The sequence below is a fragment of the Pteropus vampyrus genome, unplaced genomic scaffold (assembly GCF_000151845.1).
Source record: "Pteropus vampyrus isolate Shadow unplaced genomic scaffold, Pvam_2.0 Scaffold213, whole genome shotgun sequence".
Lineage (NCBI taxonomy): Eukaryota > Metazoa > Chordata > Mammalia > Chiroptera > Pteropodidae > Pteropus > Pteropus vampyrus.
This window is the reverse complement of record NW_011888994.1, coordinates 2,746,428-2,763,100: the sequence shown is the minus strand read 5'-3', so window position 1 is coordinate 2,763,100 and position 16,673 is coordinate 2,746,428. Positions and strand designations below refer to the sequence as shown.

The window sequence follows — 16,673 nt, the reverse complement described above, 5'->3', positions numbered from 1 at the left end:
TATGCCTTTAAGATTTATTGTATGGGAGAGTCACATCTCTAACCACTTAATGTAAGGCAGAGCAGTGGGTGGGATCGGACAGAAATTTATTAGCAATGCTGACATTCCAGATTGTAATACAAAGTGAAGCAGGATTAAAGAAACCTAAATTCTAGCCTGCAATGCATACAATTAAATAGCAAGAACTAAAATTGCCACATTCTGGACTACTATTTTAAAAAAGATACTGAAATTCAACAAAAATATGTAAAAGTGTGCACATCATGAAGTGTAGACAATGAATTTTCCTAAGTGGATACAATTTCCAGATCAAAAATAGAATAAGGCATACAGAACTAGTTTTCTTTTTTTTTTTTTTAAGCCAAAGAGATTATTAAAAGTTTAAATCTCCCCAAGAGCAGATTCTGCATCATAGCAGGATTAAATTTGGGGAGGGCACCCCGAAGTGGTAATAATGTATACCGTAGCATGCACTTAATTTTGTTGGCAAATTTATTGACACCAACATCTACAGTATTTCACTTCCAATTTAACTACTCTGAGTAATGATCTTTTTTTCTCGATCCAGAAATTCGGCAACAGTTCTTATATTTACGCATCACTTTTGAAAATCTCCACATCTGGGTGCTTCTGACAAAATTTTAACCACATTTTCAGAGCAGGAAAAGTGTGTGTAAAGACGCGCTTTTCTTGCCAAAGAGCTGAGCACCCTTGGGCCCTCTTCAGGAGGAAAACAGTCCCCTCTAGCCCTCAGTCTACTGTTCTACCAGAAACCCGCGAAGCACCGAGAGCGCCCCAGGGTGGTCCAGTACCACCTCGGAAGCCCCCCTTGCCTCCCGGAACCCGCGCCTTTCCTCTGCGCTAAGTCCCCGCCCCTGCAGCCGAGACGGGGATTTAACTCCGAGCGCTGCAAGGGTGTGCGGGGCAGAGCCGGTTTCTCCCGCCTTCTTCTCCACCGCTCCCTTCCCCCTCCCATCCGAGTTTCAGGTGAATAGGTCACCAAAGAAGGAGGCGGCCACACCACACCTCCTGGCCAGCGTCCGCCTCCCGCTTTCTCCTTCCTCTGGAGGACGCGGCGGAACTCCCGGGAGAGCTGGCCAGAGAACCGAGGAGCCAGTGCGGGGTGCAGCAGGTAAGACTTGCGGGCGCGAGGCCGCATACCTCCCGCAGCCGGGCCTGGCGTTGGTGCGCATGCTCGGGGGCAGGGCAGCCTGGGTTGGGGGTAAGGAGGAGGAGGAGAGCTGAGCCCTTAGCTCTGTCCCCGGCTGCTTGATTGGCAGCTCGCACAGCGTCAGGTGCGCCCGCCAGGTGAGACCGCTCCTTGCCTCCCGCGGTCCTTCGTGGGTCAGGTCGGGCTGCAGTGAGTAGGTGAGAGCTGGGCGCGATGCCCGGGGCGCACGGTACCCGCCGAGTCCCCGCAGGGGGACCGCGGCCCTTCTGTCTTGTAGGGGAGGCGCGGGGGTAGGGTGCCCGGCGCTGGTTTCGGTGGCGGTTTCGCCCCTGGGCTGGGACTCGCGGGAGTCGGAGAGGCGGAGAGAGCAGCCCTGGGCTAACTTGAAAGCTGCGTCCGGGTGCCAGGGGCCACTTGGAGGCGCCGATCAGCTCATTTCACAGAAACGCTTAAGGATTCGTGTGCCCAAACAGCTCGGTCAACTTTTCGCTTTTTGCGGGGCGGGAAGTTCATGGACAGTGAGAATCCTGCGCTCTGCTCTCGTGTGCAGTTCTGAGGGCTTTTCAGCGAGAGAGGCGCGGCTTCGATTCCTCGGGGGTCCTAAGCCCCAAGGCTAGAGTGAGGAGGGCCGCTCGCTGGTCGGGACAGCTTAGATCTTGGGAGACTTCATTATTTCCGCCCCACCCCACCCCTCTGGGTAATCCTGGGGAGAGGGGGTGGCTGGGTTGAATCCGTGAAATACTGTATTCCTGGAGTGACAATGTGGGCCGACCCGCTATTTTGAGTCCACTTAGTGCGAGTTGGGTGAGCCAGAGTAGATTTGAGCTGGGGGGCGGGGATTTAATTTTGGGGGAGGCTTTATTTCGAGGGAATCTGCTCACGATCGGATTCTCAGCCGTGACCAAAAGGCCTCGGGGCGGTCCCTGCTCGGCCAGCGCGGCCTGCGGGGGGGTGCTTCTGGACGCGGCGGGGGCGCACGGACCCTGGGACCTGCCCTCTGCAGGGCCGCCGGGTTTCGAGACCTCCGCCGGGTTTTGAGAACTCTGCGTCTCTCAGACTTGTTGCCTGCGTGGGAAGAAGTGTGCTTGGAGAGGTGGGTTGAAGGGCCAAAATGGCCTCTGCATCTTGGGGCTGGAAGAGCAACCCCGAGCCGCTCGTGTCCCAGGTGAAGCGACTGAGCCAGAGGAAAAGCCACGGCATCCTCAGGCCAGCCATGGAGGTAGCTGGGCAAAGTGCCCATCTGGGAAATGACTCGGGGCGGGGAGGAGGCAGCCTTCCAGGTCAGTGCCCTCGCGCACAACAGGTGTATTCTTGGGATCCTTGGAAAAGAGAAACCCTTCCCTTTAAGGCACTGTTGGTGATTCTTGCTGTGATTGAAAACTAGTTCTTTCTAGACTAGTTTAAATCTAAAGATAGATTTCTCAAACTGCGCATTTCCAAGTGTAACAATTTTTCTTTTGGATTGCTCGTATGGACCTTTATTTTCTCTTTCCGATGTTTTTTTAAAAAATAAATATTTTAAATGGTTGAGCAACAATAGCAGATATCTCCTCAGACAAAACACCATTTTTCTTTTTTGTAGTTTTGCATTTATTTAGTTATTAGGTGCCTCCCTTGTTAGATGATGGAGTGGAGGATAGCAAGATTTAGACAATTTTCAAGCTCTATAGGGGAATGATGGGCAGTGCCTCCTGTGCTAAAAGCATTTGGTACGTAATATCATTTAATCAACTGCTTTAAAAGGTAGACCTTATTAGAACTCCATTTCAAAGGCGAGCAAACACCTTTAGGGATCAAAAGCTGTCCTAATAAAAAACTGAGCTAAGACGAAATGGAAAAGTCTGAAAATGCTATGCCCAAAATTATTCTTTAAAGCAAACTGTTAAAAAGTAAAAAATATATTTAAGGGCAGTGTGTTCCTTTTCAATCACATACAGCAATAGTTAATTAGCCTTTAAAAAGTTTTTAAAGTTGTGCCTGATATTAAATGATTCTATTTAGGTTGTAGGCACATCATTAATAAACTGTCTAAAATTTTGAAATTAGGCAGATTTTGAAATAGACGAGCTCTGTGTCAGAAATGGCATTTTTAATAAGCCCTCCAGGTAATTTTTAAGCACACCATATATTTTAAGAATCATTGCCTAGTGAGAGGTTTCAATCCGAGAAGGGCCTTGATTTTGTGCGTTTCTTGTCTAGAGTTCAAGTTCAACAAAAGTAGTTAAGAGCTTACAGTCTGAAGGCAAAGTAGAGAAAAGGGTCAAATACACAAAACCATATAAGCATCACCTGTAACCTTCTTGGAAAGGCAGAATTCCAGGCTCCACCTCTGCATCAGAATCTATATTTCAGTAAGATCCTTAGGTGATACATACCACATTCAAATTCAGAAAAGTAACTAGGTTATAGAACAGCTCCAAGCCTGGAGTCTAAAATGAAAGGTCTAACAAAAAACTGCACGGTCTTTTTACTCTAATATTTTCATAAATAGTAATGTGGATGAAAAAAGCCCACTAAATATTCTAATCAGGTAAGCCTCAAAATGCAACTAAAGAAAACTTCCCTCTGGGAGGTAACTGGGGAGCTTAAAGATAGTTAATTTATGAGATTAAATTTAATCTTTTATCTCTTTGAAAGAGCAATAATTATAACTTTATCTTTAGAAGAAAATAGGAAGAATTTTGCCTTCACATCAAGCAGGTTACAGAAAACTTATATGAGGCCATAGGGACTAGTGAAAGGTAGAGAATTCCAGAGAAACTCCAAAGGAGAACTTTTATTATATGGTAACATTAGCTGGCTTTCAGCTAACATATTCAGCAAGGGTCTGCTGCTTCTCTTTTGCCCCTCTTACTTAGTTATTTGACTTAGGTCCCTATCACTGCCATGATTTGCTATGCTGGGCATCGGACAACAGTCTGTTCTTGGTTCTCTTTCTCCTTTGGCTATGGCGTAAAGCAGTTACCAACTGTCTTGAAAGAGACCTCCTATCCAGTATCCTCAAAGTATCAAACAGCTTAAGCTTTGCATAAATGGCATGAAATCAAATTTGTTATTTGTTATTTTGGGAGGGCATATGGGGTGAAGTGAGGGAGATATTTCTAGCATTGAGAGGAAATCTGACCCCATTCCCCCCCACCTCCCAAAGAACCCTTTCTAGGACTACAAACTCAGTTCTTGAGATATTTGAAGGCTGCCATAATGGTCCTTCTAAGATGAGTTCTCCAGGCCAAACATTTCCTATTTTTCAATCATTTAAGACATGTTTGTTTTTTTAATTTTGTATCTTTAATAATCTTAATCACCCTCCGAGAGAGGCACCTACTTGGAACATGATGCACAAATTTCAAGGCTGGGCGGAGGTTTGTCTTTTAATAATTGTATCATTATCTCTGTGAATACTGCCCGAGTTTGGAATAGTGTGTTAGCTTTTGTTGAAATTCTCACCAAGGAAAGGCACTTTTTAAAATGAACAGTTATTAAGTCAAATCTCCCTTAGTCAGTACATGTACTATTTTTTTAATTGAGTTTACATTTTAAAAATGATGTTATTCATGCAACCAGTATTTGAACAAGCATATAGTATACTAATTGCCTAAACGTGAAATTTCTCACCTTCAGGATAACCACCTTGCTGTGAATGCATTTGCTTATCTTCTTTAATTCATTGTCTTACTTAGTTTATCCCAGCTTAGAGGTCAAGATTATTCCCCCATTTGGCAGAGGAGGGTAGTGAGACTCAGAGAAGATGAGGAACTTATGTCAGGCCTCTAGGTTTGTTTTAACCCATCATTTTAACCTTACATAGAATTCGATCAAGGTTGATGTACTTGTACCCAGCGGTTTGTTAGCTGCAAATCTGCATAAGCTTGACCACAAAGAATGGACCATTTCCACCTGGAGGGAGGTCTCTAGTAGTGACCTCCCTCCAGGTGGAAATGGTCCATTCTTTCATCCTAATTAGGTTCCATTGTTGAGCCCTTTAGGAATCTGCCTAACACTGTCTGTACACAAGGATGCACTCAAGATTCTCAGGATTCTCTTTGCATTTCCTTCGTGTACCAATCTGGTAACATCAAAAAAGGAAATGAATTTGGTGTGGCATGATTTGTTCTTAATGAGCTTTCCAAAATTATTTGCTTCGCAATTTAAAATTTCTGCTGGTGAGGAGACGTGACAACTAAACTCTGAATTTATGAAATAGCAGTTTGAAGAGATTTTGTTGTCTTTTTTTTTTTTTTTGACAAAACTTAAACTACAGCCTGAGTCTGGATTAATTTGGAATTTTCAAAAACCACCATTATGCCTAGAATTTTTGGCATAATCTTGAATGAGTGAGCCATAGGTATAGAAGGAATAAGATTCTTCTCAGGTCAATTTGCAAGTACTTGGCATTCAGCTTTAAAATAGGGTCCTGCAATGAATAGTGTTTAAATTCAGTTTTTCTTAATGTTTTTCTGAATGTCAATTAGAAAGACAATCTGGATTTTTATTTTTATAGCACCATAATCTTTTGGCCTAAATTGCTCATTTATTTGTGTATTCACGTACTAGTTACAGGGCTACGTACACCTATGGTTTGTGGACTTCTCTGTGTTATAGCTCAATAAAATGGTTTTTGAAAAAAAATGTAGAGAAGTCTTCCCTCACTATGTTTGAAAAAATTTCACTAATTGTGTTGCTGTTACTAACATTCAATATATTTTTATCTTTGAGGTTTTACCTAATATACATTTGGGCAATATTTTGTTCTGAGACATTTGAAATTGTCCCTAAGGATGTGGAAGATTGTTGCCATTGATTTTAAAGAACAAAGTTTAAAGAGTTCGAATTGATTCACTGTTCCTAACAGTGATGTATGACTGCACATACCTTATTTGAAAAAGAAAAAATGCTAGACACTATAATATACTCAGATACAGGTCTTGCTCATGCATCCTTCCTCCCTTCTTCCTTCCCTCTCTTCTCCCAGCTTCCACCTTTTTCTCTTTAAGTCTTCGGGTATCTCCATACTGTACTTTATCATGTATTTCAGCCCTAAAAATGCCTGTTGTAGTAGCTGTTTTCTTTGTGTGTGACCTTCCGGAGAACTGTCTCATACTTGCACAGGTTCCTGCGGTATAATGGAGGCACTTAATGAATACTTATTCATTGAGTGAACTTGCCTCTCAGATGTTTAGGGATTTATGCTCTGAGGAATTTTAGAACAAAATCATTCTGCCTTTCTCTTAGAGAGGAAGACTCTTTAATACAGTGTGTTTAATGTTTTTCCCCCTTTTGTAAAAATTATGCTCAGTTTTGAAGACTTGGAAAAACAGAAGGGGAAAATGTCCATAATCTCACCATCCAGAGATGCATCTTGCAATCATTTGTAACGATAAAAGCAAACTTTTAAACCAGATTATGCTTTAGTTAACAGTGAGGGGCTAGTATGTGCTAGACTCTAGATACATGCTTTCATATACACTTAATTTTATATGAACTTTCAAAAGCAATTTGAAACAATACTATTTTTACCTATGCTGTAAAAGCTTTGTGAAATTTTTATTACTACAACTTAGAAATTCAAGTTTAAATCATATTTTATGCCACTGATATGCAGAACATGATGCTAGGTGCTGTGAGGGCTTCCAGGCTGGCCCTATGCTCAGTGATTTCCTGTGCTCAAAGAATTAATGGTCCAATGTGTAAAAATAGCAGTGAGAAGGACAAGAAAAATAACTGTGGCATGAGAGGTTACTTGAGATTGGTATCATCAGTTTTCTTAGTGCTGCAAGGAAACTCTGAGCTCAGTAGTAATGCCATTACCCTACTTATGTTGCTTAGATTGGCTTATCTTGGGAGCTACGGGACATTTCTCATCTTGAAGACTGAGTGACTATTGACATCAGCCATGTCCTCAAGGCCTTTTGAAAGTCCACCTCCATATAGACCTGACGAATTGTAAGTAATTCTTTAGTTTTCTTTTTTAAATAGTCTATCGCGTGTAAAAAAAAAAAATACATATCTATTGTTGAAACTTTCATCTATTGTTTGTTCACTTCTAAAAATAAAATATGTATATTTAGTGAAAAATGAGTTTCCCTCTTACCCATAACTTCCAGGATGACAATTTTCTCTGCAGAGGCAACTATCGTCACCTGTATCAAATGTTTGCTTCAATATGGTAAAGGCTTATATTGTGTGTATATTTACTCCTTTTTGTTTTTCACAGTTGTTATGAAACTTTCATATTAATGCTTTGTTTAGATGACCATTGACAACATAACATCAGTTTTTTAAATAACACTTTTATTGAGATATAGTCCAGACACCATACAATTCACTTATTTAGAAATGGACAGTTCCGTGGTTTTAATGTGTTCACAAAGTTGTGGAAGCATCGCCACAATTTTAGAACATTTTCATGACCCCCTCCCCAAAGAAACCCCCTACCCATTAGCAGTCACTCCTCAATTCCCCTCAGTACTCAGCAACCACCAATCTACTTTCTGTTCTAGATTTGTCCATTCTGGACATTTCATATAAATGGAATCATACAATATGTGGTCTTTTGTGACTTCTTTCACTTAGCATAATGTGATTTACAGTGTCAGTTTTAAGAGTGATTTCTGCCATTATCTAAAGCAAGAAGGAAAGTTGAGGATTCTTGGCATCCTTAGTTGCTTGGGGATTTAACAGTGAATTCTTATATTTGCTATCAAACATTAGTAGGGATTTTCTTTTTTAAAATAGTTTGTAGCTTTAACTCTGGTAACTGTAGTTGGGGTTGTGTTCATATTGTATAGCCTCCTAACTAATACCTGAACATGGTAGTGATCCAGTTGTTTATGACAATATGGTCCTTAAAATATGTTAGAGAAAATAGTCATTGAGTAGTGTATCATAAGTCTGATGCTTATTTTGTGTTGCTTTTGTAAACAGTGGTGAAATATAATATGCAAATAAAAAAGGACACAGAACGTGTATATGAGATGATGAATAAAGACAAAGTAAAATCATCACCTAGATCAAGAAACAGAACACCTCAAAGTCCTGCCTTGTGTCCTCTCCTTTCCCTGGAAACCACTGTTCTGACATATGGTCATCTCTTGCTTTTCTCTATTATTTTACCACTTTATACATCCTGAACAACACAATTTAGTTTTACTTGCTTTTAAACTTTTTTTTTTTTGCTTCAGAGCAGTGTTATGGAAATATAATGTGAGCCATATATGTAATTTTATGTTTTCTTATAACCATATTAAAAATAAATTAATTTTAATAATATATTTCACTTAACCCAGTATATCCAAAATATTATCATTTCAACTCATGATTGATGTAAACACTGATTTATGACATAGTTTACATTTTCTTAAGCCTTTATTTTTCAGAAATGTTTTAGGTCCACAGCAAAATCGAGAGTGAGGTAGAGAGATTTCTCATGTGCCCCCTTCCCCCACACATATATAGTGTGAAGGCCCTCTTCTGAGTTGTAGACTGCTGACTTCTAGTTGTATTTTCACGTGGCGGAAGAGGTGAGAGAGCTCTCTGGGGCCTCTTTCATAAGGACATTATTCCCATTCATGAGGTCTCCACCTCAGAACCTAATTACCTCTGGAAGGCCCCACCTCCTAATGCCATCACATTGGGGCTTACAATGTTGACATTTGAATTTTGGAGGGATACAAATTTCCTCTTTGCAGGGGGGCAGTACTAACAATAGTTTTATTTGCCACTGGTTTGTTTAAATTATTCCAAGTACTTTATATGTTTTTTCTGTTTATCTCCAAAAAGTGCTAACTTGAAGTTATTTTCATGTGCATTTCAGCAGACCCAATCATTATGCACCAAGTAATGACGTGTATGGTGGAGAGATGCATGTTCGACCAATGCTGTCTCACACGGCGTATTCTTTCTACCCAGAAGATGAAATTCTTCATTTCTACAAATGGACCTCTCCTCCAGGAGTGATTCGGATTCTATCTATGCTTATTATCGTGATGTGCATTGCCATATTTGCCTGTGTTGCCTCCACACTTGCCTGGGACAGAGCCTATGGGACCAATGTAATAGGAAGTGGTTTAGGCTACCCTTATGGAGGAATTTATGGAAATGGCTATGGTTATGGCTACGGTTATGGCTATGGAGGCTACACAGATCCAAGAGCGGCAAAGGGCTTCCTATTGGCTATGGCTGCCTTTTGTTTCATTGCTGCGTTGGTGATATTTATTACCAGTGTTATAAGATCTGAAATATCTAGAACAAGATGGTATTACCTGACCGTGATAATAGTGAGTGCTATCCTGGGCTCCCTGGTGTTTATTGCCACAATCGTCTACATAATGGGAGTCAACCCAGCTGCCCAGACTTCTGGGTCTTTATACGGCTCACAAATTACTGCCCTCTGCAACCAGTTTTATTCATCTACAGCTTCTGGACTCTATGTGGATACATATTTATATCACTACTGTGTGGTGGATCCTCAGGAGGTATGGGGAGATTTGTTTTTTTCCCACCCCCTCTCTTCTTGGGTCACAGGCTCTGAACTTGGGATGCTTAATAGAATCACATTGGGAACTTTTAAAAAATATTGATGCCAGGACCCCACTTCTATTTAAATCAGAATCTAGGAGAAGGACTGGGTGTTGTTATTAAGATGCAATTAACATACCACGTAATTCATCCATTTAAAGTACAGTTCATTGGTTTTTAGTATATTCATGGATTGTGCAGCCAACACCACAGTCAATTGTAGAACGTTTACACTATTCTCCAAAGAACATTTCACTAACCCATACCCATTAGCAATCACTCCTCATTTTCCTAACCTTCCTCAGACCTAGGTAACCACTAATCCTGTTCTATAGATTTGTTTATTCTGTATATTTCTTACAAACACAAAATATATGCAGTCTTTTATGATTGTCTCCTTTCATTTAGCATAATGTTTTCAAGGTTTTCCATGTTGTACCACATATCAGTACTTTATCCCTTTTTATTTCTGAGTAATATTCCATTGTAGATTTACCAAATTTTATTTCTCCATCAGTTAATGGACATTTGGGCTATTTCTGCATTGGCTGTTATGAATAATGCTCTCAACATTTGTGTACAAGTTTTTGTGTGAACCTGTGTTTTAATTTCTCTTGATTTGAGTATATATCTAGGGATAGAATTGCTGTCAGACTCCTTCCCACAGTAGTTATACCACTTTACATTTACCAGAAATAGATAGGATTCCGATTTCTCCACATCTTCACCAACATTGTTTTTATTTGTCTGATTCTAGCCATGATAATGGATATGAAGTGGTACCTCATTTTGGTTTTAATTTGCATTTCCCTGACAGCTACTGATGTTGAGTATGTTTTCTTGCACATATATCTTCTTTGGAGAAATGGCTAGTTAGAATCTATGTCCAGTTTTTAATTGGGCTACTTTTATTTTTATTACTGAGCTATAATAATTCTTTCTATATCTAGATACAGGTCCCTTACAGATATATGATTTGCAAGTATTTTCTCTTAGTTTGACATTCTCTTTTTATGTTCTTTGCACAAAAGCCTTTAATTTTGATGAGGTCTGATTTTTCTTTTGTTGCTTGTGCTTTCGGTGTCATATCTAAGAATACTTTACCTAGTTCAAAGTCACAAAGATTTACTCCTGTGTTTTCTTTTAAGACTTTTAATTTTAGCTTTTACTGTTAGGTCTGTGATCCATTTTGAGGTTTTTTGGGGGCATGGTATAAGGAAGGAGGAGCCCAACATTCTTTGTGGATATCCCATTGTACTGGTATTTTTTTTTGAAAGGACTGTTTCATCATTAAATTGTTTTCATGCCTTGGTCAAAAATGAATTGACCATAAATGTCAGGATTCATTTCTAGGTTCTCAGTTGATTCCATTAATCTATATTTATATCCTTTGCCAGTACCACACCGTCGTGATTACTTTGTAGTATATTTTGAAATCAGGAAGTGGGAGTCCTCCAACTTTGTTCTTTTTCAAGATTGTTTTGGCTAGTTTCTGGATCCCTTGTGTTTTCATATGAATTTTGAGGTCAGCTTGTGAATTTCTGCAAAAACAAGGTAGGATTTTGAAGGATTGCCTCGAATCGATAGATCAATTTGGGGAGTACTGTCATCTTTACATTAAGTCTTCTGATATGTGAACATAGATGTCTTTCCATTTACTTAGATTGTCTTTAATTTCTCTCAAAAATGTTTTGTGATTTTCAGTGTTAAGTCAGTAATTTAAAAAGCTATCCAGGTGACTCAAATGTGCAGGTGGTGTAGAGAACCCTGCCTTCAGTAACCATGAATCACCCCCTAATTATATTAAGAAAATGTTTCTGGATTACTAATTTTTTTCCTTGCTTTTTTTTCCTCCTCACTCTGACTCAGGAATTCTTATTCTTTTACCTGAATGAGTCACTCTGTTTTGACTGAAATGTTTTCCCTGCAAATGAAAGTTTTTAGGGTGTTTGTAGTTGACATTCAGATGTATCTGTAATAAATATCTTACTACACTCCCATTCCTCATATTCCTCTGACTACCTAAAAGCTGTATTCTTTGAAAAAGGATATCACCGTTAGCTACAGAGCAAGCCTCCTGTTACCCATTAGCAGATATTCAAGGCAGAGGCAGAGTCCTGGTACTTGCCTCAACTCCACGTGCCTCTGGGCCAGTGTACCCCTTAGTATACTTATCAGACATTGGGAGAAATGTCAAGGGAAGAGTTTCCTTGTCAGAGGTCCCTTTCTAGTAAGTACATGAAAGACTCCTAAAACAGAGAAACCTGCCAGACTAAATAAATCATTAGTCCATTTTCTTAAATTTATAGCTTGGTTAGATCATGTCTGCATAGTTTATGGTAAGGCAGAGCCTCTATAAAATATGGCCCCTTGGTGTTTAAGCTTTGGAGTAGTTTTCTATAATTCTGAAATGGGGATGGTGATAGTACATAACAGAAGCATATTCTGAGGACTGAATCAAAGTATGTGTGTTTTGCTAGTCTTAGCTCAAATGGTATGGGCTAGGTTTTATATTTCTAAAATATAACCATTTGCGTCAGTTTTATATCAGTTAAGCCACAGATATTTAATAGAGTATTTGTAGAGGGTGGATTAGTACTTGTAGAAGGTGAATTGGGATAAAGTAAGCAATTAAAATCTAATTATGTCAATATCTTTAATCTCTTTTAGGCCATTGCCATTGTACTGGGGTTCATGGTTATTGTGGCTTTTGCTTTAATAATTTTCTTTGCTGTGAAAACTCGAAGAAAGATGAACCAGTATGACAAGTCAAACATTTTGTGGGAAAAGGAACATATTTATGATGAGCAGCCCCCTAATGTCGAAGAGTGGGTAAGTATTAAAAAAAGTCAGCAATCATCCAGTCTTTTATTAAAATCCTAGGTTTCTTTTTCTAAACTTGATTTTTAGTACTTTGTGAAACTTTGTTCTTAGAATTATTGTCCGTGTTGCAAGAGCTGTGGCCTCAGGTTTTACTCAGAACTTTAAGAAGGTGTGATAAGTGAAAATTATTTTACTACAAGGTAAAAATCAGATTTCCATTTTCAAGAAGTGGATCTAGGCACTGAAAATAAATTGCTTCTAGAGGAATATGTGGAGAGAACTTGGCCTTTACAAAACTAAACACTCGTTCCCCTTCCCTTCCTTTCTTGCTTATTTTCCTGCTTATCGTTAGGAGAGAAACATTGTCCAGGGTACTTTCTTGGGTCAAGACTGGCAAAGGCTGTTTTTGGAGTGGTAGCCGATGGCGGATCCTTTGACTCTTTACCTGGAGAGCAACCTGGCGAATAACAGTGACTAATTCCACACTAACATTTACCAATGAAATACTGCAGTGAGGCTGAGAGAGGTTAGAGCAGTTTCCTTTTTTGTATATATTGTTAATTCTACCGGTAGGCGGATTCCTTATGATGTGATTTGCTGAAGGTCCACCAAGTCCCTCTCTCTAAAAATATCTCCCCAGTGCATGTTACTGATATCTAACCTGTCTTTAGGGATGTATGGAGTGAGACTTTGTTTTTCACTAATTCTCTGTTAGGATGCTGTTGAGAGCAACCTCAGGAACTGCCATCATAGGTGCCTTTGAGCAAATTGATTTCTGGCCATGAAGCTTAATTGAGAATCCTGGACATTGGTTCCAGGATAGGTTTTTTTTGGCTCGTGGGAATAAAAGATAGTTCAGCTCTCGCTTCCTATACATCTGATGTTTGAAGAATTCTAGAGGTACAGATAAGCAAAAATGAAAGTCTTAGGAGAGTCAGAAGGTGTGGTATGTATATGCCATGAAGATGATAGTTCCTCTGTGCCTGCCCTCTCTCTGAAGCCTGCTTGTTCCTTTTTCCATCTCATTTTTTCCACCCATAAAATGTGAAGGTGTTAGGGAGTGGTTTTTATTTTTATTTTTTACCTTTAGCTCCAGGCAAGGCCACCCAGAGACAGAATAGGACAGTCTGTTGTGAACTATGAAGTAAATGTTTTGCGGAGAGTTTCTGGGTGTGTCAGTTTTCACTGGCTGTTGGATTTGTTTACTTAAGGTTTCGAGAGCCTAAAAAAAAACTTCAAGAGAGACTAGTGCCAGTAATATTAGAGTTCCAGTGAACTTTGAGCTCTCATCTGATTTTACTGTATTGAAAGTTTAATCAGATAGAGGTGCTTTTGATAATTTGGCAAACGATAGTCATAATAACTTATGGAGGTGATGATGATGAAGCTGAAAGGACTTAACTTTTTTAAAAAGTGTTATTTTTATAATGCTTCCTCACTTAATTCCTGGAAATTTAATAGCCGGACTAGGTTGCTTGATGAGAAATTTAATATTTTCTCTGTCGTAGCAATGTTTCGTCACATGAAACATAAAGAATCAGCTGTTGAATTGCAGATGTGTGATTTTTTTGAGCATACTGATGTTTTATACAGTACTTAATTCCTTGCCAATTTCTTTTATCTTTCCCTTGGTTTCCTCAACTGAAATGTGTAAGGAAGACTAGTATTTGGAGTAAGCTGCTTGGAGGTGGTTTTAGCCACAGGTATTTGCCTTTCCTTCCATTCTCTGCGCACCTGCCCAAATTCGCTTTGCTGAACTCGATACCACATTTTCATTCTTTCCTTAATTTACTTCCATAGCCAGATGCAGACTATTATTCTAGTCTCTCTGCCCTTATATTCAATATTCTACTCAAATTGATTTTACTCTGATAATTTAACTGCCCACGTAGAAATGTTTGATGCTGCATCTAAAGTGGAGCAGATTAGTGATTATTCTTCCTTTCAGTCATTAGAAATTAACATAAAAATAATCTTCACATAAAATAATGGAAGATTATCTAGAATCAATTATTTGTACTGAGGATTAAAATTTAAATTCTAATTGTGGAGCACTAAGACAAGAAACTCCCCATATATCTAATTATGGGTTGTTTGGGGGGGAAAAGAAAAACTTACTAAAGGAACAATTAATTAGCTACTCAATTATAATGTATGCCTTCCCTACACAATAGGGTAGGTATAGATAGTCATCATTTTATTAAATCTTACTGCCTTTCTCGGATTTTTTACTGCCCCCCCAGCAAAGGCACCTCAAAAGATGATTCTTTGAGCCAGTTTCAGCCCTTCTATATTATCTGTACTATTGGTGAGAAAATGTGCATTTTTTAAAATCACTCAATATTCACAATTATTCTATAATTTTTTTTCCTTTTTCACTCATTCCCTACTCCCCTCACCTTTGGCAACTACCAGCTTGTTCTCTATATCTGTAAGTCTGATTCTATTTTATTTCATTTATCCATTAGTTTTGTTTCTTTAGATTCCACATATAAGTGAAATCATGATATTTGTCTTTCTCTTATTTCACTTAGCATAATACCCTCTAGGTCCATACATGTTAATGCAATGGCAAGATTTCATTCTTTTTTAGTGCTGAGTAATATTCCTTTATGTATACCACATCTTTACCCATTCATCTATCTGTGGACACCTAGGTTGCTTCCATACCTTGGCTATTGTAAGTAATATTTCAGTGAACACAGGGGTACATATATCTTTTTGAATTAGTGTCTTTGTTTTCTTTAGATACTCAGAAATGGTACTGCTAGGTCATACGGCAGCTCTATTTTTAATTTTTTGAGGAATTGTCATACTGTTTCCATAGTAGCTACATCAATTTACAGCTCCACCAACAGTGTACAAGGGTTCTCGTTTCTCCACATCCTTGACAACACTTGTTATTTGTTGATATTTTTAGTGATAACCACTCTTACAGGTGAGAAGTGTTATTGTAGTTTTGATATGCATTTCCGTGACAATTAGTAATGTTGAGCAACTTTTCATCTGTATGGCCATCTGTATGTCCTCCTGGGAGATATGTCTATTCAGGTCCTCTGCCCATTTTTTAATTTTTTGAGGAATCTTCATACTGTTTCCATAGTGGTGACACCAATTTATAGTGTTTTTATAGTGTTTTGAAGTGTTAAATTGTCTAAGTTTCTTACGTATTTTTGGATATTAACCCTTTATCAGATATATTGTTTGTGAATATCTTCTCCTATTCAGCAGGTTGCCTTTTTGTTTCACTGATGGTTTCCTTGGCTGTGCAAAACCTTTTTAGTTTGATGTAGTCTCATTTGGTTATTTTTTCTTTTGTTGTCCTTGCCTGAGGAAACATATCCAAAGGATGTTACTAAGACCAATGTCAAAGAATTTACTGCCTGTGTTTTCGTCTAGGAGTTTTATGGCTTCAGGTCTTACATTTAAGTCTTTAATTTATTTTGAGTTTATTTTTGTATATGGTGTAAGAAAATGGTCTAATCTCATTTTTTTTTTTGCATGTATTTCTAGTTTTTCCAACACACTTATTGAAGAGACTGTATTATTGTGTATCATTGCCTCCTTTTTTGTAGATTAATTGACCATGTAAGTGAGGATTTATTTCTGGGCTCTCTGTTTTATTCCACTGACCTATATGTCTGTTTTTATGCCAATACCATACTGTTTTGATAATTGTAGCTTTGTAGTATAGTTTTAAATTGGGGAGCACGATACCTCCCACTTTGTTCTTTCTCAAGGTTTCTTTGGCTATTAGGAGTCTTATGGTTTCATATAAATTTTAGGATTAGTTGTTCTCATTCTGAGAAGAATGCCATTGGTATTTTAATGAGGATTGCATTGAATCTGTAGATTGCTTTAGGCAGTAAGGTCATTTTAACAATATCGATTCTTCCAATTCATGTGCAAGGTATATACTTCCATTTATTTATATCTTCTTCAGTTTCTTTCTTCAATATCTTAGAGTTTTCAAAGTACAGGTCTTTCACCTTCTTGGTTAAATTCCTAGGTATTTTATGCTTTTTAATGCAATTGTAAACAGGATTTTCTTAATTTCTCCTTCTGATTGTTATTGATATATAGAAATACAACATATTTCTGTATGTTGATTTTGTACCCTGCAGCTTTACTGAATTTATTTATTAGTTCTAATAGTTTTTTG

The 16,673-nt window shown here is 38.6% G+C and overlaps 1 protein-coding gene across 5 annotated transcripts in view; it reads left to right on the top strand.

Moving 5' to 3' along the window:
• The first annotated feature begins 898 nt into the window (after positions 1-898).
• The window catches only part of OCLN (occludin), a 47,343-nt gene continuing 31,568 nt past the window's right edge, over positions 899-16,673 (top strand). Inside the window, exons 1-4 of one of the 5 annotated variants that reach the window (XM_011372744.2) lie at positions 899-1,132; positions 6,998-7,114; positions 8,985-9,645; positions 12,359-12,520. In XM_011372744.2, coding sequence (XP_011371046.1) covers positions 7,065-7,114; positions 8,985-9,645; positions 12,359-12,520 — 873 coding nt within the window. In that variant the 5' untranslated portion in view covers positions 899-1,132; positions 6,998-7,064. Of the gene's footprint in view, positions 1,133-1,199; positions 1,369-1,508; positions 2,265-6,997; positions 7,115-8,984; positions 9,646-12,358; positions 12,521-16,673 lie in introns of those variants that run through there. The other 4 variants (XM_023538160.1, XM_011372745.2, XM_023538161.1 and 1 more) reach the window with 4 other exon arrangements.